This window comes from Podarcis erhardii, assembly GCF_964252035.2.
Source record: "Podarcis erhardii genome assembly, chromosome: 1".
Taxonomy (NCBI): Eukaryota; Metazoa; Chordata; class Lepidosauria; order Squamata; family Lacertidae; genus Podarcis; species Podarcis erhardii.
Genome location: NC_138497.1, coordinates 59,325,359 through 59,352,368, shown reverse-complemented (window position 1 = coordinate 59,352,368; position 27,010 = coordinate 59,325,359). Strand labels below are relative to the sequence as shown.

The window sequence follows — 27,010 nt, the reverse complement described above, 5'->3', positions numbered from 1 at the left end:
TAATCACAAAGTTCTTTCATCAGATTACCATAGATGCATGATATGTGTTTATACCCATTGCCATTGAATGGGATAAGTACGGTAGTTTGCTGGGTAAGGCTGCTGTCCTAATCCCACTCACCTGGAAGTAGGCCCCATTGAATTCAGTGGGACATACATCTGAGTAGACATGGTTACAATTGTGCTGTAAGTGGACCGTCCCGATAAGTCAAAAACACTAGAGTTCAGTGGAAGTTACACACACAAACTTACACACACACACACACACACACACACACACACACGTTAATGAATTGGGACTCAGAATATATATATATATATATATATATATATATATATATATATATGCAACATTGCCAGTAGACTCTGTTGGCAGGATGGTATGGGTATCTGAAACAGAAGGAAAGGACAGTCTGTCAGGTGTACCTGGGCCTACTGCCACTAACCTGTCCTCATACCTTTGAGTCATGATACGTTACAAACACCTGCTGCCCACCCATACTGCTTAAGTTTTGTTGGAGGCAGGGAGAACTGTAGGTTTCTTGATTTCACTGTGTAGGCAGTAATGGTGCCAATGTCACACCAGCTAAAGCTAGGAGGCAAGCATGTGCATGAAAAATAATTTCCTTAAGTCATTAATCCCCTTCAGCAAGTGTCAGTTTTTACTATTCGTTCTAGGGCAACTCAATCCCCCAAACGCCTGTAACTGAATCCATTTTCTGTCCTGATGGCAACAAACTTGTCGCGCAGGGAGGGGAGTGGGAAGAGAAAATCTAGCACCTACAGCCTGTCACAGGGCAAAGTCCAAATAGTGGAGATGTAAGAAGAAACCACCTGCTGTTCAGCCACCTTCTATGCCAGAGGATAAACTTTGCTCATAGCAGACGTTTAGTGTTGCTCTGCCGTATTCAGACTAGCACACACATTTTCAGCATTATCCAAACAAACAACAGCTAGGAAGCAGAGAGATAAAAATTTAGGTATTGCTATAGCACGAAATGATCCAAGGGCTATTTTGAATTTCCAAAAACAGCAGTAAGAAAAAAATGGGTGTGTGCATTCTATAAAGTAGCTGTCTGTACGAACTAGCACAAGACCTGCAGTGACTCAAAATCATGCTGATAATTGAACTGGGTAACTGTCTTAGGTGTTTGTCTTCCTAAAGTTGTGGGTAAAAGGTAAAGGTAAAGGGACCCCTGACCATTAGGTCCAGTTGTGACCAATTCTAGGGTTGTGGCACTCATCTCGCTTTATTGGCCGAGGGAGCCGACGTACAGCTTCCGGGTCGTGTGGCCAGCATGATTAAGCCACTTCTGGCAAACCAGAGCAACGCACGGAAACGCCGTTTACTTTCCCGCTGGAGTGGTACCTATTCATCTACTTGCACTTTGACGTGCTTTCGAACTGCTAGGTTGGCAGGAGCAGGGACCGAGCAATGGGAGTTCATCCCGTCGCGGGGATTCGAACCGCCGACCTTCTGATCAGCAAGTCCTAGGCTCTGTGGTTTAACCCACCCACGTCCTCAAAATCATGCTGATAATTGTACTGGGTAACTGTCTTAGGTGTTTGTCTTCTTAAAGTTGTGGGTAAAGAGAGGCAAAGTTGACAGTCTGGGACATAACTTCCAAGTAGTTCAGCAGAGTGAGGAATACTGGGAATAGTGAGGACAAGCCTCTACCACACACTGTGCCCTTAGAACACAGGATGCTGCCTTGAATCAGACCATTGGTCCATCCAGCAATTTTGGTCATGTCTGCACTTCCACTTGTGCCATGCCTAGAAAGCACAGGCCCAAGTGGTTTTTTTTTGAGGCATGGTTCCACGCGGTTTCCCCCTTGTCCCATGCCTTCCCCAGGGAAAACTCACTCTTTAATGCTAAATTGGAACAAGCATTTTGTTAGGGAACTCTGGGAATTGTAGCTGTGTGAAAAGAATGGAGTTATCCCACCAACTCTCAGTACTCTTAACAAACAACTGTTCCCAGGATTCTTCGTGGGAAGCCATGCCTGTTTAAAATGATATGATGATGCTTTAAATGTATAGTGCAGATGGGGCCTTAGCCATGGAACTGAATTTTAGATTTCATCTTAGCCACTTGGACATATCAAGTGAAAGAGATCTAGCGGGATATGTTGTACCTTTAGAAGCAGACTGGCATATAAATAAAAATTAGTTTCAACCATGTATATGCCGCTTAACAATGTAATTTTTGTGTAACAACACCTGCACTCACAGATGCATATTCCATCCAGATAGGTGTATTGATGTAAAGATGTGACTTGTCATCCATAGCAACAGCAGGATCTAGTATATCAGATAAACATAGGTGTGTATGGAAAACCAGCCGGGAAGTCCAACATAGTCATATTTAATTTCAAAGGAGAGAGTTTCACAATCCTCAGAGTTTCACAATTAGTTTATCATTAGTTAAAAGAAAATTTAAATGCGCAGGTCGGATTATCCTGACATTCCTTTCAGGGAGTTAGTGAACTTATAAACTACTTGGCAGGGAGGTACATTTGTTATAGAAATGACAACTCAGCTTTTATTCAGAAGGATTTGAGAGTGAGGGAAATCACACAGTCGTGAATTTATTTTCTGTATGAATATTGGTGTGGAATTTTAAAACTGAAAACTACTGCAGAATTCATGCTTCTATCCCCTAAACACAAGAATGCTGCTTTTTTTAGATTTAACATTGCACTAGCAAGCTTTTCAGAGGAAGCTCGGGGCATGTTGAAAACAACTCTATTTTCAAAGGTGAATGTCCTTTTCAATACTTTGTTCAGGCATCATTTTTTTTAAGCAGAATCTTTACAGTGGGAACAAATGCTGCTTAGATAGGAGAAGCCAGCTTTCTCTATAGCCATAATGTGAGCAAAGGTTTCTGTCAGTGGTCTGTTCTGAAATTGTTTACATACAGCAGACTGACTCAGTCTGGGGTATTGTTTTTGATCTGGTCACAAGGGCCTGCATACTTGCTCTGTGTGCTTCCTTGTCTCTGAATTTAGTGTGAATGCCATATGTGTCCAGAGTACATTAAAATGAAGACTGATTTTGCAACATGTTTTTCATGGAAGGGCCTCCAGACCTAACCCCTACCCTCTTCCTGTTACAACAGCATTTCAGGTAGCAAAGCTGAGAAAGTGCTGGAGATTTGCTGCCAACCAGAGAAAGCCATGCTTAGCTATGTAAGCCAATGGCCTCCCCATATAAAGTAACTTCCTTATAGAATGTCTGAATACAGGACCTACCCAGCTGTGGTTTGAGACTAATATCCTTCTTGTTCTTTTTCGGTTCAAGGTTGGCTAAATGGAGTAGAGAAAGCCGACCTAGAATGGAGATGATGAGAGCTTGTGGGGTGGGGGAGGCTGAGGAAAGCAGGTTTCTCTGGGCTTTGTGGATCAGAGTGGAAAGGAGGAAGTAATAGGCCAGCAGGAGACTTGTGAGTGAGTGAAGTGGGAATATGAAGAGTTCCCAAGGAGCAGCAAAAGGAAGGGAGGCAGTGACAGCTACTGGGAAGGCAGAAGCAGTTGGGGATATTTTGAAATAGAATGTGGTTCCATCAGAGCAGGTCTTTGGTCCAGGACCTCACTTAGTGGATTGAGCAAAGAAGGCCCTACCAAACACAGAGGGCCTGATTTCATTGTGAAGTACCATAATACTACTGTGTTGGGGAGAGGCATTTTAAAGTAATACACATGACAACTTAAATAGCTCCCCTCCCTGTAAGACTTTTCAGTCTTAAAATTACTAACTATACCCCTGGAAATGTAAGAAAATTGTTAGTAACGGCAGCTGTAGTTTTCAGCAATATGTATATTTTTTGAATGCAGCAACTAAACCTAGGAATGCTAGTTGCTATACTAATTGAACCAAGCAGTGGTCATGAAAAACAAAAACAAAACCACCCTTTCAAGCAGGTCCAGTATTTGAATTTGAGTATTAGGCATTCGTTAAAATAAACTAGCTGTGCTTTTATCTTGGTATCAGATCTCAGTTAGGTTTAAAGGTAATGACTGATTATTTTATTGCAAATATCAATTGCCTGATTGAGCTTGCCATCACACAAACATCATTCTTTCCCACAGTCCGCTTAGCATATATAAAAAATGTGCCCTCAGGCAGGCTTTGGCTAGATTGCTAGATTTAAGAGATAACCAGGGAACCCCAATTCCTTAAAAAGGCAGGAGAACAGCAAAACAGGGCTATTTTACACACTGTCATTTACAGTTACTGCTGTTGTATTCCGTGGTCCATTTGTTAATACAGCATTAGCCTGTTCCTGTATAACCAAGGATTTGTAGTCATGCTATCTTCACTGTGCTGTACACCTTATCCTATGTGCATCACAGGCAGCTCTGATTGTGTAGGCACCTGCCAACATGGGAGCAGGTCCCACCTGCAAGCCATTCTTCTGCATCACACTCTTAGGACACAACAGTAGAAGCATCACACATCCTTGCAATGAAATCCACAAATGTTACTAGCCATCAAAAGAAAGAAAGAAGTTTTCTAGCTTGTCTGGCTACGACAGAGCAACAGCCTGGAAGGAAAATAGAGACAGCCCTTTCCCAGTTACACCCTTCTTGGTCACCTGGTCATGATGTCACCTAGACATTATTCTTACTCTCCCACAGGTGACCAGGTGAATGGCTGTTGAGAAGCCTGACAGCCCATATAAATAGAAGGGATCCTTATGTGAGGGAGCTTTTGAATGTTGTTGATCGTGGACTTGACCCATATTAGCAACATATGTGGTTCATATTCCAAGAAACATTCCATGAGGTAAATAAGGATCCTTCCAGACTGGTGGTGTTTTTTGTGGGTTTGATGTGCAACACGTTATTGTCCCAATAATGGTGCATTAGTGATGTAGTTATACTGGACATCTGTCTATAATTCATTGGAGAACTTCATTTATTGTTCTCCAATGTTGTTGTTGTTTAGTCGTTTAGTCGTGTCTGACTCTTCGTGACCCCATGGACCAGAGCACGCCAGGCAATTCTGTCTTCTACCGCCTCCCGCAGTTTGGTCAAACTCATGCTGGTAGCTTCGAGAACACTGTCCAACCATCTCGTCCTCTGTCGTCCCCTTCTCCTTGTGCCCTCCATCTTTCCCAACATCAGGGTCTTTTCCAGGGAGTCTTCAATTCTCCAATACGTCTTCAAGTATTCTTCAATGACATTATTGCCATCTAGACGGATACTGTCACACTATAGTGTCCAGCGCCGAGGGCCTTCTGGCGGTTCCCTCATTGCGAGAAGCAAAGCTACAGGGAACCAGGCAGAGGGCCTTCTCAGTAGTGGTGCCCGCCCTGTGGAACGCCCTTCCAGCAGATGTCAAAGTGATAAACAACTACCTGACATTCAGAAGACACCTTAAGGCAGCCCTGTTCAGGGACGTTTTTAACGTGTGATATTTTACTGTATTTTTGGTTTTTATGTAAGCCACCCAGAGTGGCTGGGGAGGCCCAGCCAGATGGGCAGGGTATAAATAATAAATTATTATTATTATTATTAACAAAAGTGGGACAAAAAACAAAAGCAAAAACACCACCCCTCAGGAAGTGACCTACAGTGGAAGATAGTACAGTTGCCAGGAATGTATTTGCCATTGTATTTTCAGACTTACCCCCATATGTTCTTTACAAGCAGAAATGAAGTTTGGATCTTTTTAGATTATGACTCTTAAGAAAACCAGCCAGATGGGCGGGGTATAAATAAATAAATAAAAAGAAATGAAGGACCATTTTATTATATTAGTCAGTGCTTGGTACACCACCACAGGAAAGGGTAGGAAAAATTAATCATCTAAGATGATATCTGATGCTTTGCCAGTTTCTCTTCGTGTCAGTTAAGCTTTTCTTTTTCAGAATCTGTATGTAGGTGACTTGCTGTCTTCCACTGGGCATGCCATGCCACTCTTGAACCACCAGTACTAATTCTCTCAGGACAGACATGTTAAAGGATTGTAATGTAGAAAGATTGTATCATAAAATGGATGCAAAGATAGGCAAGCAAGTGGAAGGACCTTAGCTCAGTAGTTGAGCACAGGTTTAGCATCTGAAAGCCCTCAGGTTCAATCCCCAGCATCTCCAGCTAGGACTAGGGAAGACTCTTGTTTAAAACCTTGGAGAGCTACTACCAGTCCATGTAGATTTGCTTTCTCCAAGCTTGTGTCCTCCAGGTGTTCCAGACTACTAAGAACATAAGAAGAGCCCTGCTTGATGAGGCCAGTGCTCATGTAGTCCAGCATCCTATTCTCACACTGGCCAACCAGGTGCCTGTGGGAAGCCTGCAAGCAGTACTGGAGTGTATCAACACTCCTCGCCTGCAGCTAGATGGATCAGTAGTTTAATTCAGTATAAAAGAGTTTCCTATTTTCACTGTGTTCCTATGTGCAGTCCTTGAAGAAATAGTTAAAAGTCTCTTATTATGAGTCCATTTCCTGTGCCTGAACATGGGCGTCCAGTTTGGCCAAATTTGTGTTCCATTTTATCCTTTCATGGATAAAACTCAGAATATATGACCTATCAGGGAGGCACAGTATCACTGTAGATTTTCATAACTTTTCTCCTTCTGCTTACCTCTCCTCCCACTGCTGCACTGGTGTAAAAGACAGCTTTTTGGAAGGGAGAGTTATTAATAGTGATCATTTATTCACTGGAACTGGAATCCTTAATGGAAGTTCTCACTAAAGACACAAGGACCAGGAAATGGCCCTTCTTCTTTAATCATAGTGAAACTCAGTTAATGTTATTAAATAAATGGATTTGCCTGGCAGTCATCCATAACTTGTGTTTCATGGAGGGAAAGACATTTGAGAAGCAAGTTATGCATGTCTAATCCGGACTGGGATCTTTTCAGACACCACCCTCATTAGACCATCTCATTCTGTACATATCATTCAGGACTGTACCTTCTAAGAGGTGTTCTGTTGGATGCTGAAAAACATAATCAACCTTCCTTGTTAGATGAGGTGTCCTTAAAAGCAACCTCCATCCTCACAGCCATAACAGCTGAAGGGAGATTTGTTTTTCAGGATTATTAGAAGTGTGATAGAAGTTGATAGTAATCTTGAAAAATTCACCCTGACCCAGAAGGAATCTTAGGTGGTCAGATCACGTGGGTGGACCACAGGATTGGTAGAGTGGAACCATCTACCCCTAGTAGTAGTCGTTTTAAAATACATTTTTTGATTCTAAAAACAACCTCTCATCCTTTAATGGAAAAGTTAATGTCACAAATTGGAACTCCTGCCTTGGAAGGAAAATCTTAGGTAAGGTGAACAAAGGTTGGATGGTTTACTTATTGATCTTACCCTGCCTGCATTTCTGATTCTGATAAAGCAAAGACCAGAGAAACAGAGGGGCATGAGGACATTTACAGTGGTACTTTGCATTTTGTATTCTCAAAACACCCAAAGTTGGACTTAGGAGACAAAGAGAGTAGGAATTAAAGTGCTTCATTTCAGTCTTCCATATGAGGCCAGTAACTATATAAGCCACTGATTATATAAATCTTGGGTTTTGCATTCACCTACTGTTTGTGGGCACTCTCCTCATGTTAAATTCTCTTGAAGTGGTGCTTCTGCTTAATACAATATTGTATTATGGGACATATTTACATTTCACATCTCTTCTGCTATCCATAACAAAGAGGATTCATGGTTCCTTGCCTATTATGCTGCTATATTTGTTCTGCCTTACGTCATGTATTGCCAAAGGTGATGGCACTATGGGCTCAGGTGTACACACCGGCAGATGGACAGTTGTTTGGGATTCTACAATAGAACTGACTCATCTGAACAGAGTTCCAGACAATTCCCATACTTCCCCAAACTGGGCTTAGACAAAGTCCCAAAATGCAGTTAGCTGCAGTTAACTTCATTTGAATTTTTCAATATATAAATCTTTCCCACACACACACACTTTAGGGATGTGATTTTGGTTTGTAAATAATTTTGTACAAGTCAGTTCTTCAGTTCTTTATTAATAAGGGAGTCAATCCACGTATTAGCATTTTTCCGCACAAAGGACTGAAGTCTTTTGAAATGTCAGAATGACTCCTTTAGCATGAATTTTCAGCTGAAGCTGATACAGAGTTTCCAGGTACTTTAAAATCGAGGCACTATAGACTCAGGCTGCAATACACTTACCTGTGAATCCCATTCAATTTAGAGTAGAAATGTACAGGATGGTGTTACAAGGCATATTTAGCTGTACTGAGTACTGAGGTATCTTTGAAAGCTACTACCTACTTCCTATGATCCAGCAAATTGATCAGCATGCAGTAGTCCACACATGCCAAAGGATATTGCATGTGCTTTTAAGGAATGTGCATCCATCACCCAGGGCAGGGCATTCAGGGCCCCTTGCTGGAGTGGAATGACACACAAACAAAAAGTTGGACAAGTTTTGACAACTCTAGCCACTTGTTTGCAGGCTAGGTGAGTGAGAGTAAATCTTTTGAGGGGAGGGGACTTTCACCTTAAAGTGGTCAGTTTTTGAAACTGACAGGACTGCCAACAGGTTTTGTTGTGAGGATTCTGTTTCCATTGCATATATTTAGAATTCACGTAAATAATGGTAATGCTAATAGGTTAGCATGCTGTGTGTTTTGTGGGTGTGTCTTACTCTGGTGTTTGTTTTAAATAAATGTTTGTGCTATTTATTTATTTATTTATTTATTTATTTATTTATTTGAGCCCAATTAATTTGCAATGGCTATTGCTAAAACAATCAGTTAGAAATCCAGTTCGCTCAGCTGCCAGTGCAGTTTGGAATAGTTCATTGGTGGTGCCTATATCCTGAAACACAGAATCCTTTCTACAGTGCTGCTGATTAGGGAAGCCAGTGTCAAGACGAAACCTGGGGAAAGCGCTCTGAGTAGAACCAGGGGAGCATAAGGCAAAGCTGGCAGGGGAGGTACTTTTTTGTCTCTCTTCCCACAAAGGGGTGGGAAGACAGACAAAAGACGGGCAGATGCCGACTGGAACAAGACAAGTTCCAGCTGGATGGTGGAGAGAGAGAGAGAGAGAGAGAGAGAGAGAGAGAGAGAGAGACTGTGGATGAGAAGTGATGAAAGGCTTTAAAACAACCTGTTTCTCTTTCCTCCAGACACCGATGGTTCATTTCATGGGGTGGAGTTTCTGCCAGAAGATTTCAGAGACTCTCCTAAGGAAAGAACAATGAGGGTGAATGAGAAATACTCCACGCTACCTGCTGACGAGAAAGGGATCCACATTATCAACATCAGAGCTATTGAAGATATAGGCTACGTTCGCACCGAGAGTACGGTGAGTGGAAGAGGCGTCTTCTCACCTATTTGTTGACATATCTAGCTGCTAACAACATAATCCTGTCTGTGATCTCTGTCCTTTTGCCCCCGATAACCCCAGGGTTGTAACTGTGCACTCCACTGTACAGTATTCCTTCCAAAAGTAAGACTGTTTCAGATGTCTGACGCTAAAAAACACTACAGCATTTCACTGCCTAATGAGGGCTTGCATGAGAAGGTTTCGTTTTAATCAGTTCATTTTTAAGCGTGTATTTCAGTCCAGATAGCAGAACCACACACACACATACTTGCATTGCTGAATGTAAATTTTGTGGGAAGTTTTTGTGCTGCCTTCAGCTGCCCCTTGCAGTACTATACTAAGAAATTTTAGAAATAGTATATCTTTATTTTTTAAAAATCATTTATATTTCTGTCAAAATGACCCTCAATGCAGCTGTTCCCAAATATGCTTTGAGATTAAAATGTTAGCGATATTATCACACACAAACGCACAAAGGATTAGCCTCTGTCCCTCTAATATCACACTTCATGCCTTTTGCAGAGGGAAAAACTTTCCTTGGCATAGAAATGCTGTGATGAGGGAGGGGGGGAAGTTTACCTGTTGGCATTTGCATATTATGCAGCCATAAAAAAGTGAAAACCTCAAACTAATAAGATCCCAAGTGTATGATCGATGTCCAGGAAGGGAGCCATGTGAGCCTTCTGTTACAAAAACAAGACACTTGCGGCACCTTAAAAGCTAATACATGTATTATGTCATGTGCTTTTGTATAGGGGAATTAAATTCAAAAAGTATAGACAGTGAAGTATAGACTGAAGGCTGCAGTCTTATGCCCACTTACCTTTTTGAACTCAGTGATACTTCCTTCTCAGTAGACATGCACAGGATTGTGCTGCAAATGTACTGTATGTAAAAGAATTACAATGACCACAAACAGTGTTGATTATTTCTTGGCACTAGTAAGCAAGTGAAAAAAGTTCAGATGAAGGGATAACTAGGACTCTGTCCTTGTTCTCGAGCAACGTCCTACAAGCAGAACTTTTTTTCTCCATTAGGGAACATATTAATAAATACTGAGTTGCCTTTTGAGGTATGGCTTTCAAATTGTGGTGAGAAAATATTCACCATGCCCTCCCATCGGAGGTCAAGGAGTGGAAGCTGCCACAGTGGCTGGGACATCCCAGTCAGATGGGTGGGGTACAAATAAAAGAAGAAGAAGAAGAAGAAGAAGAAGAAGAAGAAGAAGAAGAAGAAGAAGAAGAAGAAGAAGAAGAAGAAACCTTTTTATTCAAAATCACATGTTGGTAATTACATGTATAAATGGGATCAGTTACTGAATACAGATTTATTGGTATTTATCTCCTTCAGGTTTATTCAAATCTTTCACCTTTGGGAATTCTTTAGATGGGCACCGTTTCAAAAATGGGCTGCTTATAAACCTTAATGCAGCAGGCAACTAGACCTGCAGAGGCATAATGGCTTGGGACTAGCATGGAAACATAATCTTAGGGGTGTATGCCATATTGCAGTTCGTTTTTTTTTATTAAGTATTTCACATGAAACTCCTACGATGAAAACTCTACAGTGGAAAGAATTGATTCTTTTGTCTGCTTGTGAGTTAGTTGGCTACAGGGCAAGAATCTGGGAGTCGCTCAGTGTGCCTGTGTCAGAGCAAGAAGGTGAATGTTTGTTTCTTCCCAAGTACAAGTATAAACACCGGGAAGACTTATAGGGTGACTCCAGTGAATGAGCACACAGTGTGCAAAGAGGGTTGTAGAGCTGTATGCATACAAGCAGAAGTCAGAGACATCATCTCTCAGCTCGGAAAATGCTACATATTTATTTATTCTTACTTAACAAAATTTATATACCACGTGTGTATAAGAAAACCTTGAAGCAGTTTACAAAAATATACAATAAAACATTAAAATTCTTGTTTTTAAAAAAGCTAAAAACAACCATTTAAATAAATTTAAAAGATGATTCAAATCATCTGTAGATATGGGTTATTGGGAGCAGAAATTTGTCCAGATTTGAACTATGGCACCCAAGACAGGGCTTTGAATTTCAGATACTGCCACAGAAAGGGGCACTAGATTCTAGCGACTTAGAAGGGCTTCGTGAAAATGCACCATTTGAAAATGAAACTATATATAGTGTCAACTTATTGGTTAAATCCATGCTGTATATGGTGTATGTTCCCTTGAATGGTGCATAAAAAGGTTGGGTATTTATTCACCACTCGTCATTAGGCCAGTATTGTCTAAGTATTTTTAGAAGTCACATTCAGACCTTCAACGTGTGAAGGTCTGAGAGAAGCCTGTATGGAAAACTGGGGCAGCAGGGGGGAGCTTGTGTGTGCACTTCCCTCCCCCTGCACTTCTTAAAGACCCTATCTGCCTGCGGACTGTCTCACCAGAGTGGTGCATGCTCTAGTTATCTCCCGCTTGGACTACTGCAATGCGCTCTACATGGGGCTACCTTTGAAGGTGACCCGGAAACTACAATTAACCCAGAATGCGGCAGCTAGACTGGTGACTGGGAGCGGCCACCGGGGCCACATAACACCGGTTCTAAGAGATCTGCATTGGCTCCCAGTACGTTTCCAAGTACAATTCAAAGTGTTGGTGCTGGCCTTTAAAGCCCTAAACGGCCTTGGTCCTGTATACCTGAAGGAGCGTCTCCACCCCCCATCATTCAGCCCAGACACTGAGTTCCAGCACCGAGGGCCTTCTGGCAGTTCCCTCATTGTGAGAAGTGAGGTTACAGGGAACCAGACAGAGGGCCTTCACGGTAGTGGTGCCCACCCTGTGGAACACCCTCCCTTCAGATGTGAAGGAAATAAGTAGCTATCCTATTTTTAAAAGACATTCCCTGTTCAGGGAAGTTTTTAATATTTAACACTGTATTGTTTTTAATACTTGATTGGGAGCCGCCCAGAGTGGCTGGGGAAACTCAGCCAGATGGGCGGGGTATGAATAATATATTATTATTATTATTATTATTATTATTATTATTATTATTATTATTATCAAAGTCTAATGTGATCAGCACAGTGACGTCATATCAGACATTACATTTATATTATACGTTACAAAGAAAATAGAGTGAAGAGGCGCAGAGTGGTGGCATCCCTGTGTGCCTCTTATAATGTCTGGTTGGGCCTTTCATGTAGTTCTCATGCTTCTTCAGCAGCCTGGCACAGTTTTAGAACTTAACTAATTACATCTCTCCACATTATGAAAGCATTTAGTCACTTCAGCTAAGACTAGAATTTATTAAAAGTTCTTGAACAAAACACTTTGCAGATCAGGAGGCCAAGACATCTTTGAGAAATGGCACAAAAATATGTTTTTTCTTTCTCAAAAGGAAGCATCTGTTTTTTATACTACAGCCAAATTTATATAAAAGTGGTCTCTTGAGAGAGACCACACATGCAAACTTGGAAGCATCAATGACTTTCTTTCCTCTTACAGCCTAATAAAGGAATAATACTGAGTACTTTGTTTAATTAAGAAAAAGTGGGTGTAATACATGAAGATCCTGATCTGGAACATCCGTATTGTCTTTACCACCCAAGCCATACAAATCCATCTTGCATTCTAGTTCCTTTGTTCTGTTCTGGTGGTCTTAAGGTGTCAACTTTACGCAGCTGGAAAACTGTGTTTGAGGCACAGCTAGCATCTGCTAACTTAGCCTGGGAATGGCTGAAGCACTAAGTGCTATACTCCTTTCAAAGAACAGGTGTGTCCCCACTGGCCTGCCTGCTGGTGGTTGTTTGAAGGGACCAAAACAACAGGCTTATATGTTATTTAAAACAGCTGGAACTGAATTATCAGTGCATCTGCACTTAATCTTGGGTCTGCCTCTTCTGCTTTAGAATTTGCACTTAATTAGCAAGAGTGTGGCACTAATGTTTCAAATATACAGTACAACAACATTTTTATCCTGTGAACCGCCTTGGCTGTCCGAGGCTGATATTCCCTTTAGTGGCATGGGAGAAGCTGCATGCCTCATTGCACTAGCCTTGTCCAAAGTGATGGAAGGAGTCCATGCCACAGTTCCTTTGCGTGGACAGACGGAGTCCCCCAAACCTTGGGCAGCCCCCATGTGGAATAAAGACTCAAGACAACGTGCTATGGGATTAAAATTGGCCACAACTTATTATGCTTCAGATATGGGTAGGCCTTGGCTCAGGCATTGGGCATTTATCCCTCCCAGTCCCCCGCCGGGCATCTGGGGAACATCAGGGTTATCTAGTGGGGGAGATGGGCTGGCTCTGGAGAACATATGTTCAAGCAGAGAGAGCCCGCCCGCATTACGTCGCCGTCGCAGGGGAGAGCAATGACAACCTCTAGGTGTATGGCCAAAGCCTCCCCTCAAAACAACCCCTTTAACGGGGAACCCTGGGATCACCTCCGCAAAGAGAAGGGGGACATGGGCCACCGCTACACGCCTACCCCCATTTAGGAAAGATAGACTAAAGGATTCTGCCCAAGGCCTGATACCGCCAAAGTTGTGACGTTTTGCTACGGGGAAAGGCAAACCTGCCAATGCAGGATAATTCCTTTCGGGCCCTTCAACAGCACCCTTGTACCTGTGGAGAAAAGGTTAACCTGCAAAAGAAGTCTTAACTGAGGGTGGGTAGGGTGGGAGAAGCTCTGGAGCCAACTGACGGTTCCCAGGTAGGATCCTCCCCTATTGTGTGGGCAGGTGGTCCCTCCACCTACCGGGCTTGATCACCTTGTCAACGCCTCTCCAGGCGGGATTGGGCAACTGGCTGTGGTCAGCGGAGACCTCCAGGTATCCCACCTGGGGAAGGCGATGCCAAGCCTGTACTAATGGTGCCGCATAGGGTCCAGGGGGCTGCGTGTGACCACTCAAAGCGTGCCCCCCCCATTTAATGTGGGGAGCAGTCATTCTGTGCAATAATTTCCTGTCCTTGTAACTAAAGCAGCAGTGCCATGGGGAAGGAGCCACAGAATGGATTCTCCTCACATAATAATTGCTTCCTTCGAACATTACCAACTGGCACAAGGAGCTTCTACGCCATGCTGTAGAAGTTAGCACACCATCAGAGGCAACATTGGAAGTGGTCTATGGCTGGACAGAGAGTCTTTTTCAAAAGCAGAGTTCGCACATGTCCCTTTAAACAAAACAAGACAATATAAGATAACATCTATTTTTCTTCTCAAAGCAAGGAAGAACAGCAGTCAAGCATTATCAAAGCCCCCCTGGAATTGTGTGGAATGGAAAGAATTCCCTTTCAAGCCTAATTTCTCCTTCCACCTAAAAGACCCTTTAGATTGCAATGGAGGCAGTGCCTTCTTAAAGGACAACGTGTAATTCAGATGTACAGCCAAAGGAAGTGTAAGCGTGGTTTATCTGTACCACATTGCTTTTAATGGAATATGCACTTGGATGCACAACCAATGTTACCTTTTCATCTGGAGATGCATCTTTCAGGAATTTCATATTCATTTAACAATGCAAGTTTTAATTGCAATATCCATATTTTGTTATCATGGAGTTGGGGGGGGGGACAGGACTGGTAAATGCATTTCCATTTTAATTTTCCATGAGAAAGAGTAATGAATGAAAAAACTGAACCCTGGCTGTGGTCCACTGGCCTTTTTGGCTGAGCTATATGACCAGCTGGCTCCTTTCAATCTCTGTTAAAAATGATCTCTTTTTCACATGATGCAGAGAAGTGACAAATGTTTGAGCATATTATTAATCTGTTTGTCAGTAGTAAAACACAGATGCCTTCGGTGGAGAAGGGCAAAGGATCTCAGCCGGCTTTAAAGCACAAAAAGTTAGAGAACTCACAAACTGGTTGAAGGATAAAACTGGTGATGAAATTAAAGTTGATCTACACAAGTATTTCTGAGTTGGAAAGGTCAGATTATGAAGGTTAGGATGTAGTAAATTGAGATCTGGCCCCATGAGGACGAGTTCACATCCAGTTCACTGTGCAAAGCTGAAGAGGCAAGTCACTTTGTGTTGATCAGTTACCTCAGATTGGTTGTCTGAATTATCTTGAGTTGCACCCAAGATATAGTCTGAAGGCACATGAAGCCACCATCTTGCTGAGGCTTAGGCTACACATGCGCTTTCTGTTTAAGAGCCCCAGGATCATGTGACCTGTAGTTTTCCTCTCTCAGAGCTACAGTTCCCAGCACTCTGATCAAAGCACAGCTTCCAAGATTCTTAGGTAGCCTTATCAAACTTGGGGCTGGTCACTGCCTAGATAGGTGACCACCAGGGAGACACATGTTAGGCTCACCTGGGATTCATCACATAATAAAGCTGGGGTATAAATATATATTTTAAAAGTTGCTTATTTTATTAATCCATTTAACACATTTTAAGCCCACTGTTCATTGCAAAAGGCAGTACTAGCACAGGTTATAAGAAAACACATACATGCACACATATATATCTGATAACTGAACTTATTGACTAATCAACCAGCAAGCATATTAACTTGTAACATTTTGTTGAGTAAATTCATAATTTCTGCTGTGGCTGAAAAGAAATACTTAATACTTGATTATTTTAATGCTTAGTCAAAGATATGATTGAACACATTTCCTTTCCTTTCATTGCAGTTATTGAATTCATTCTCGCAAGATCCTGATGCCAACTGCAAGTATGGACTTTATTTCAGAGACGGGAAAAGGAAAGTGGATTATATCCTGGTTTACCACTACAAGAAGTCCTCCTTCAGCAGAACGCTCACCAGGCGGATCCATTTCAATGACCTGGGGCCTCGGAGCCTCAAACAGGACCAGCCGCTTCCTGGGAAAGCAGGGCAGGTTAATATGCATGACAGTGAGCCCCACATGGATTACCATGAAGATGACAAGAGAGTCCGCAGAGAAGAGTACGAAAACAACCTTATGCAGGCCGGCCTTGAGTTGGAAAGAGATGAAGACGTAATTATTCCCTTCATTCTTTTTAAAAATTAGCTGGGCTATGTATTTGCCAAGACTGGTAGGTGAGGCACTGGAAGGTTCCTGAGGTCCAGAAACCTTAGTATGTAACTTAGAGCTGGTCCAGCTATGACCTTGCTATGTATGTTCAACAGGAGGGGTCCTGATGGGAGGGGCAGCGCCACACACCTGGCCTTGCATCAGCTGTGTAGCTGTGCTTACTGGGAGAGGGGAGAGGCAGCAGTGAGGTCAGTGTGGTGCAGCTATGGTGGTGGGAGAACACATAATGGCTCTGCCATTCTGCTCACACTTGGAGTCCAACAACATCCAGAGTGCCACAGGTGCTCCATCCATACTATAGGTGTAGAAAGCCAGATTTCCAGAGCCGTACCTTATTGAGCACTGGGCCTTGGGCATATTCCGATGACAGGCGTACAAGTATGTGGAGTGGGAAACAAAAGTGATACAGCTTTCCCTTCTCCTACTGAGACACCTTTGGGAAGACACGATAGCATTGCCTACTACTGGGGCTGGGGTTGGGGTATCACTTTTCAGTGCTCCCCCATGATAAAAAGAAAAATCTCTGCAAATAGAAACAATCAAGTCCATGCAGTGCTACTTTTAATTCGTAAGGCTGGGTTTGTGTGCCCCCCCCCAAAAAAGTTTTTAAAAATATCACCCATAGTGGAGCTATGGCATATATGCCACATTTATTCTGAGGTGGTGTATCTGTGTGTATAAATGCAAGCAGACTTTGCTGTATTGTATTAAATACTGCTGATAATACATGCACTGGGAAAGCGAACTATTCTTATCGGCAAAATGAAAATTCCCTTTTATTTCTTATTATGCAGATTCCCCCCCCCCCAGCTGTATTAAGGACTATATTCTAGTGATAAAAATGTGAATATTTCCAGGGCTCAAACTAGACAGGCTAAAAATACTAAACCTCATCCTGACAAAAGAACTGTTATTACAGGATTATTTGCAATCCTGTTCTTACTTACCTGGGAGTAAGACCAGCACACACACCTGTTTACTCTGCACACAGCATGCTCCCACTGCTGGTTTGGGAAATGGTTTAGACATGTCATGAAATGCTGCATTTTGAAGTGCTTTCCCCCAAGCCACCTAATTTCTGAATTGAGAAAAAGAACGATCTGGCTTTGTTTTAAACTGGTAATGTGTTGGCAGGCCGAGTCTCATTGCACTCAGTGGGGCTTGCTTTTGAATAGACATGCAAAAGATTGCACAGAGTAAACTTTAAAGGTCTATATCCATGCCTCTAGGGGAAGGTGCTTGAGCCAGAGAAACAGTCTACACAAACAGTGGACATGGCTATGAGCTTTAAAACATTACATCTGTATGATAATAAGAACCTATGTTTCACCTTACATATGAACAGCATAGTGTCAGGAATTTGTGTGGTAGAGGAGACAGATAGGTGGAAGATATCGTTTCAGTTATGGGGCATGGTTCCAAGGCAAAGAGAGTTTCCCACGGAAGTATATTTTGACCTTGTCAGCACTATCTCCCACAAGGACGTGTCCCTTTCTGCTAGTGGCCTCTTAGAAGGGTAGTCGTGCAAGGGTGAGGATGAGCAACAGAAAAGCAAAATAAATTTAACAAGAATCTTATTTACTGAAGTAAAGAGAAAGGCCTGTGGTTTTGTACAAAGATCCCAGTGCTTTCTAATCCCAGCAGAGTCCTTTGTAGACACCCACACTTCTGTAAGCGGATCTCTGCAGATCTGGGAATATTCTTACTTAATCTTGCCAGGTCTGCTTCCTTTCCCTCAGGACCCCAGCTGTACTTTGAGAACTGTAGACCTTGCCCTGCAGTAGATTTTTTCTAACATTACATAAACCTTTTTCATTTAATCAGAACAAGGGTCCATTCACATGAGTACATACAGGGTGTGTATTAGCAGAAAGTCTGAAGTACTGCAAAATGTTTGTGTGATTCGTTCACCACACTTTCAAACTCACATCTCATAACCCACATTTGCCACACTACTAGTGGCTGTGGGAACTCAGTATATATTGATAAAGTTGTTCATCCTTTCACGTAGGCCCTATGCCTTTAGGAGCTGCATTACAGGCAGAAGTCCAACAGATGCGTTGACGGGGAAAGCTGGATCTGCTGTCTTTTGTTCAGCATTTGATGGCCACTTCAGCATGTTTTAAACTCTCCACCATTTTCCTCAGCCCATATACCAAGGTTTCATACTGTGACCTAGCCAAAAATAACCTGGAATGAATAAGATGAACCCCATTAAACTGACTGTCTAGTATACCATTGACTTAACCCTTATATATAGGAAACTGAGTAGAGTTTTATACAACAGTGCTGAAAAACCCCATTTTCATAGGACTATTACAATGCCTTTATTAGATCTAGAAGATATTAGTTATAATTAAAAATAATTTTTCTTTTAAAAATGTTTTAAGAAACTGATGATGACAGCAGATCCAGAGCAAGTCTTTTGTTCCCATCTGATGAACTGACCAAAAAAAACCCTTTAAATTAACAGACCCAAAGCAACTTAGAATCAAGTCTCAAATTCCACCAAGTTTGGAACATGACAATCACCCCAGTTCCTTCCACATCAATCTGGTGGCCTTTGTCATAGGGCAGAGAGGGCTCTGAATAAATCTCCCCCACCCCACCAACAAGTGCTATAAAAAGAATTCTGACATTAAAATGTCCTGCAATATTACCTTTGCACAGATAAGGGTGTGCAGAATGGGGTGGGGTAGGGTGGGATTCTGTGCCGTTTTAGTTTCACATACATGCAAAAAGGCATTTGCACACAGAAATAGTTCCACTGGACTTAAAACTGAAGCCTGAAGCAAGAAAATTTGCATTTAGAATTTCATGCTCAAGCTTTCTTCCACATAAGGTCTGAAGCAGTATTTAAAAGATCCACATATTTCTCTAACGGCTATAGGAATTCCAACTTTCCATCAAAAAGAAGTATTGATACTGCTATTTTAACCTCCATTTGTTCAAGGGAACCTTTTAGCAAAAGTTCCAAATTAAATGCTGGGCTCCAAGATGCAATTACGCTGTGATTAAAGAGGAGTGGTACAGTATAGCTCCTTTCACCTGCTTAGCCAAAGCAAAGTGTTCTATTAAAAGAGTGCCTATCTCAAATAATAATTGTGGCATGAGTGAACTAATGCCAGCATGATTAACAGAGAGAATCCCAGACATACTAATTTCAAAGGCAGAGGCTCAATTTCAATTGGCTGCTGAAGTCAGTTTCCTTCAGACTCCACGTTAAAGGTTGCCAGAGTCAACATGGAACCAGAACTCTTTTGTGTACAATAGTTCATAGAACAGAAAATCCGAGCAGTTCATTTTCTCTCTCTCTCTCTCTCTCTCTCTCTCTCTCTCTCTCTCTCTCTCTCTCTCATTTTCATGCTGTATTAAAGGTACAGGAATATTATCATAAATTGAGTCCAACACATCAGCTGAAGGGGAAAGTGGAATATGCATTTGTGTGTGCATTTACAGGACCGAGGAGCTGTGTTTGAACTTCAGTGCCTGAATCTAAACCAGGGCAGAGGAAACATTTTCCACATGAGAACTGCATTCCTTCACAGGCAACCTTCTGAGGGGCTGGAGGCACAAGTGGGTGGGGCAATGGATTTGACACTTCCTTTTGTTCAGTAAGCTGCATGCAAAAGGACACCCACACATCTCTCCAAACTTTGTCCAGACAAGCAAGAAGCATTGTTGTTGTTCAGGGACACATTCTAGCCAGGCAAATGAGCTTGAGGAAAGTCTGAAGCAGGGCCAGTGAAGGAGTGTGGCCTAGTGACAGTTCCAAGAACCAGGATAGAGAAGCTTGGAAGGCTGCTTTCAGCCCCTGGGCCTGAGGTTGCTAACCCCTCCTCAGATTGTGAAAACAGCAAACAATCAACATTCTCTTCAAATCTATCTGAGAACAAGTGGTAAGAGCTAGGGCAGTTTAGTGATATCCTGTCCTCAGTCCTCCTGATCTTCCACACTATGGACGACTTCTACAAATGTGCTTGTACTGCTTTGTACCGATGAACAGGACAATCCAACCCACCTAACTCCCCTTATACTAGGCTGGCAGAGAGGTGGGATGGAATGAGTGGAGGTGTCTCTCCATCCACCTCTCCCAGCTAAGCTGCCAACACCCTGGAAGCATCACTTGGGTAACGCCAACCTCCCTCTTCTGCCTGCCAGGCAAATGGAGTGCCATGGGCAGGATGCACACCAGCAGAAGGACCCATAACCAGTCTCAGGGCCATTGAGCAACAGCATATGGTCCAATTTGAGCCTGATTACTATGTCACCTGCAAGCAATCTTACTTCCTCTTTTGACCCTGGCAGTGGAGCACTGTCAGGGTAGTGGGCAGGTTTGGATTGCACCCTAAGGCACTATTTTTGGTTATTAGTCTTGCACTTTTTTGTTTTAAGTTACATATCTAAAATACAATAAAATTGAAGCAATTCTTGCTAACATTTTACAATAATTTCTTTGATATTGGCAAGTAATTGTATAGGTTAATATCAGCATTATGCTTTTCATTTCCAGAAAGCAATAAACAGAAGCTAGTTCTATAAAAAAAAGTATTAGATTTAACTCCATGGATTTAGCAGTTAGCTTAGACATTAGTTTAGACATACCAAACCATTCTTTTTTGGAGAGTGAAACAGGTTTAGACTGCCATGAATAAACTTGTAATTAGTGACTGATGTACTGTCTACTGAACACAAGGTAGAAAAATGGCTAGTTGAATCTAAAGCAGACAACTTATCATTCAATGGTGTGTTTTACTGTTTGAAGTCAAATATGTCTGGATTGATGGACATTTACACCCACACAGAGAAAGTTGGTGAAGGTTGAATGACATTTTCAGTATTTAAATTAATCAGACTTTAAGAGTCATATGTCAGATTTAAATGTTGGAGATGCCATTCAACCATGGTAAATTCAGTTACACAGTATAAGGTCCTTTAATGTTACTCAAGTTAACAAACCCCAGTGTTCCAGTTAATGTACATCCAAATCATCAAGTTATGGTTTGCCCTTGATTTGAATGTAATTTCCAGTTTTGGTTTGGATGCCATGAACAAGCCATAGTTTGCCAGTTTGGATGCAACAGCAAACTATGGCTTGAACTAAATTAGAAATAACTAAGTGAACTGGAGCATGGAGGAGTAAGGAGTAGGGAGAGAGCATGCAATCTGTAATCTGGTATTATGTGTTAAACAACCTACAAAGTTAGCAGCACGTTTTAATAAAATTTGTTTCCATCAAGTCTTAATCATATTTGCTGTGCCCAAAATTTCTCCTGTGTTCCCCATCCCCCACCAGTGCCCATAAGTTGATGGGGAAAGAAATGGCATTTGAAATGATCAGAGGGGAGATAAAATCTCAGGAATGAATGACGTTTAGGGGTCTTTCTTTAGCACTTATCTTACTTTTAAGTGGCTGGGGGATGCTTGTGAGTGTCCCTTAGCTTCTACAAATCATCTCACCAGTGGTCTGTACTCTGCAGCCTTCCCAAGTGCCCACAGTTTAACCAAAGCCCAGGAGAAGACTTCATAAAGTAACATCTCCATGGGGCTTTTTCATACCAGGAAGTGTGGGCAGCTAGGAATGCTGCAGGGTGTGTGCTGGGTTGGTGAGTGGCGGAGCTCAAACAACCCCCTTGGCCACCTTGCAATGGAAGAGGGAAGCTCTAAACCCAACAGCCAAAAAATAAATAATGAATCCACTTTTGAAGAGGAATAAATTGGGAGGAGGTGCTGAACCTTCCACTGAAAATAAATGAGGCCAATAATGATATAGGCAGACTAAAAATTTTTTATAGATACAGTCTGTATATACATACAGTCTATATCAAACAAATCTGAAGATGATATTAAAGGTTTGTTTGATACACCATTACTCTCTGTAATCCCAGAGTATAACTATGATACATGTCTTGATATCGTGCAGTTATGCTGAAAGAGGCACATTAACATGTTCCTGGACAGACAGTATTCTTCACTTTAGTTTATCATTTTTACCAAATACAATGTTTACAGTAATAGTAGTATTTCAAGGCAGCAGAATTCCATGCATTCTGACTGGCAGCAGAATTCTATGCATGTCTACTCTGAAGTAGGTCACACTGACTTTGAGGGAACTTTACTCCCAGCCAAGTGGGTATATTCTCCAGAGGTATGGGACTCCAGCTCCCATCAGCGCCAGCTAGCCTTGTGGAGTAGTCAGAGATGGTGTAAATTGTTGTTCAACAACATCTGGAGGGCCACAGGATTGCAGCCTAAGCTTGTGATTCTATACCCATTTACTTGAGAGTAAGTCCTGCTATGCTCAATGGGGCTTACTTCTGAGTAGACACATATGGTGATTGTGCTGCAGCAGCACATATCGCTATCCATCCACATATAATATCAACAATAAGCAAGTGTTTGAAGATGAGAGAGAGATCAGTTCTAGAAATAGGGCAAAATGGAGGCTTGCAGTCATTTGATTGGCTGTCATTGAGAGTTCCCTGAAGCCTTACTGCTGACTTTAATATTGGTTAAAAGTAAAAGCTTGTTTCAAGGAAGGCATATATTAAGTTGATTAAATTCTGCTCTGTGAAGTAAGCTAATACATGTTTTTGAAGCTTTGCCATATTGGAGATCGGCAGCTATTTATGTCCCTTGAGTAATGTATTTCTAGTAAGCAGGTGCACAGGACGGCAGGATGAAAACAGGCTTTTGTGCCTGTGCAAACTAGTACAGCAGCAACAGCGGTGAAACAAAGGGCTGAGAGGAGATGCTCTTTGCCTCTGAGCTGGTGTTCACAAACTGGTTGTAGATTACTTACTAGACTGGAAACAATTTTAAAACTAAAATTCAAATCTGTAGTATTGCCTAATCCAACAACTCCTTAATGCAAGCAAAACTAACATTGCAGAGGAGCAGACTTTTAAACACTCAGATTTACGCTAGGCAATCAATCAGACATTAAAGCGATCATCCTATAGACAAGAGCAGGAATAGATGGCACTATAAAGAGAAAACACATTTCTGTTTATCAGCTATTCAGTGAATTGGACTGCTGTGAAGTAAATGAGTAATGAATTTTAATCCAGTGTTTTTAGTGCATTGCCACTTTCCATTTCAATCTTTACCTAGTAGATATAGCAAGAATTTCTTCTTCCTTTTTTAGTGGGACTCTTGTGTCTGCAACAAGTGTGGAAGAAACAGAAACTCAGTAGAAAATGCTTTTCTTGGTAGATACAGTGATGCAGGAAATGTGTTCATTGATAATTCTTTGCTTCAGAACACTGGATAGAACACAGTAGTTTAAATGTATATGCTACCTTATTAGCCCCTTAAATATATATAATTATGCTAAAATAAAATTCAATAAATCCTAAACTTTAGATTTATTTATTTTTAAAAGCATCATTGTAGACCTCAGACTTCTGGAGAAAAGCTTGAAATTCCTCTTACAGAAAACTGATAAAAATAGGGGGAGGAACTCTGTATACACCCATTCTTCGAATTGCTTTTTGTACAGAGCTGTCCTTTGAAGTTTTCTGCAATGTTCTTGACATCGTTTGTCAATTATGTGGACTAACTTGCATGAAAGCTTCTGTTGTTTATTTGCTGATGAGACAAATACGTTGGTCACGCCAGGAAACGTAATATATGTGCAGATTCAAATATTGCTGTTTAAAAACAGGTATCATTGCGCCTTCCTCTTGAGACTAATTACATTCAGAGATTGCCAGCAGCAGACCTTGAATCAAGCACTGCTACCTTAAACATGTCAGTTGCACTGATGTGATCTGCTTTGCGCAGCAGGCAGCACTTGGCAGTGTCGTTGAGCCTTTCAGCATATACACTCGCTACAGAAGGAACTGTGCTGGGTGCAGAACAAGCCTTTAAAAAGAGAAAATGTGAAATAATGGTTAGTTTTGGCTCAACAGCTGTTCTAAAGATTCATCCCAACCCCTGTGTTGGTTCTTGTCCAAAGGGGATAGGAACATTGGGAGCCTTATACTGAGCCTTATTCTGATTCAGTCCACCAGTCTGTCCAACACTGTGTTGACTACACTGACTGACAGCAGCTCTCTGGGAGATGCCAGGAATTGAACCTGTGACCTTCTGCATTCAACCAGGTGCTCTACAACTTCCCCCAAGATACAAAAGAGCTTCCCAAAAATCACATAGCTGAAGTGTTTCCTCTCTTGGCCACTATAGTTTTAGAACCCTTCTGCCCTTGTAAAGAAAACTTTAGCCACTGTGGAAAGTGAACCGATGCCACTTCCTTTACAAAATGTCTTTATTATTTAATCTTAAATCTGGGCTGTTTAATGTCAGTGCTATGCTCACAAACTATTTTTGTGGAATATTGACTTATCCTTTAAATGATTGTTCACTTGTTTATGTCTTACGTGAATCAGAGTTATCTCTCTCGCATCCCTCCGTTGTTTTCTGTGAAATGTAGTCATTAGTTTCATCCACATATCAAATAAACTAGCTTTTGGAAAATAGCTCATAGGCCTTCCAGGCCTGTGTGAAAATGAGCAGATTTGTGTTTCAGGTTATTTGATAAAAAGTTTTCCCTTTCTCTCCCTCCAAATGTTTTTAGACAAAAATACATGGGCTTGGATTTGTAAAAATACATGCACCTTGGAATGTTTTGTGCCGGGAAGCAGAATTTATGAAACTGAAGATGCCCACAAAAAAGGTTAGTTTAAATATTATTTTATACTAGGAAACATAAAACAGTTGTTTATGGTTTAGTGTTTTTTTAAAAAAAATACAAGAAGTGGAGAAATTAGCTTTCTACTTAATATAATTTGCTATACAATTTATAATGTAATGCTGTGAGTTGTGGGTATGAATGCATATTCTGTGCACAGTGACATAAAAATGTGTGGTTTGAGATGCACATGGGGAAATTGCTGCCATTTTGCAGTTTGCTTATTAACATTTATATCCATTTTCCCATGAATCGCACCCAAGCAGCTTGCCTAGGTTTGCATTTAATACAGCTGCACCTTAGTCTATTGCTAATATCCACCCATTCTAGAGCTGACCTCTCACACTCAGTCAAGAGACTGCTTATTATGTTTTCCTTGACTGCCTCACAACACTAATGAGGCCACCACAGCCTTTTACGGGCAGACTGATAACCAAGTACAGTATGCCAGGTTCCATGGCATGTCCAAACAACCTCAGGACCAACAAGGGAATATTCTCTTCATCAAGGAACAGCCCTCTGCACATACTTGAGGCATTTTGTTTAAGAAAAGAAAAGAAACAAACAAAAAAATACCCTTCTCCCAAGAAAAGAAACAGTCTGCATGATCAGGTAAACCAAAATAGGGTTAGGTGGCAACCCTAACATGAACAGCGCACATCTGCTATGCAAACCTAAAATGGTTGTGTAACCTTTTAGATGCCATTGCTTCTCCTCATGTAGGGCAACTTATAGAGAAATTGTTCTCTGTTAGACACAACTGCATGGATCCCAACAGGAGTGAAGTTCTAAATATCCTCTGAGGGGAAGCCTTGTAACAAGTCACAAGTTGAATGACATTTCTTCTCCATCAGTGCTAGAGGTCTTGATGCAGCAGTGTAATTGAATCCCATGTCTTCTTGTCTATGACAAGGCCACCCTTGCTCCCTATGCTGTGGGACATTGCAGCTGCAACGCTTGGGTGATAGAAAAGACCCAGGGAAAGAGTTCCTTTCTCTGTGTATGATTTCCCCCCACTCTGATGTGAAAGTGCAAATATGAATAAGGTGGGTTTTGTGTCCTTCACTCCAGCGCTGCCTATCACCACCAGCAACAACACAACAAGGTTGTGGTTCCGTATATAGATTTATGCATGTGAAGAGTCCCATGTCTGTGCCCAACATTTGGCGAGCATGAAAGGATTGGTTGGACCTAGTCCTGCCTTCCCAATGAATCTTTGAATTGTCATTATAAAAGTGACAGCACATTGTCACCAGATGACAGGAGGATGTGATGAATGTGAAGCTTCTGAGGGAAGTATCTGTACCTGTTCAGGGTGCAAAACTGAGAAATGGATCAATATTTAATGACATGCTAAGTGCAGAAAGCAGACTCTGCAGGGAAATGTCTCTAATGGAACAGGAGACAGCCTGAGAGTACATAGTAATTTATTGCAAGTAAAACTAAAATTAAACTTTGGGATTTCAGTTTTAGATTAGGAGCTGATCCATTCCCATTTATCATGCTACTTGTTTTAATTATGTTTCTAAATTTTACAATAGCCTGCCATTATACTGGAGAATGTTAAATTATGGAGGTGTAGGGTTGAAAGGGATCAGATCTTGTCCAACTGCATAGAAGTAGGATTGTTCTTTTCCCAAAATAGATGGGAGCATCATGATCCAAAGCAGGAAGTACTATTATACCGTAACTAAAGCTATGTATACTCGTTGCTGAAAAGGGGTGGTGGGAGATAAAGAAAATTCTGCAATCTGTATAAATTGTTCTAATTTACTTAATCCTTTATTGGGGATCATTTATTGTATATTATTATTATTTTAAACATTAACAGGGTTCAATTCAGAGTTCCCCAGAGCAGAACTTCACTAACTAGACTCTCCCACTGGCAGAGAGCATGCAAAGGGTGTACTTATCACCTATTTCCAATTTTCATTGCTCCTTGTACTGTACAGATTTTGATTTTCTTTTGAAGAATGTTCTATTCTTGATGCCTTGGTATCCTTTGTCAATGACTTGAAAT

General features: G+C 41.6%; 1 protein-coding gene across 6 annotated transcripts in view; it reads left to right on the top strand.

The window, feature by feature from the left end:
- Window positions 1-27,010, top strand: part of ANO1 (anoctamin 1) — a 144,754-nt gene that overhangs the window by 55,508 nt on the left and 62,236 nt on the right. For all 6 annotated transcript variants that reach the window (XM_081834481.1, XM_081834482.1, XM_081834479.1 and 3 more), the window contains exons 2-4: window positions 9,122-9,300; window positions 15,915-16,241; window positions 24,877-24,975. In XM_081834481.1, the coding sequence (XP_081690607.1) occupies window positions 9,122-9,300; window positions 15,915-16,241; window positions 24,877-24,975 (605 nt within the window). The remainder of the gene's footprint in view (window positions 1-9,121; window positions 9,301-15,914; window positions 16,242-24,876; window positions 24,976-27,010) is intronic.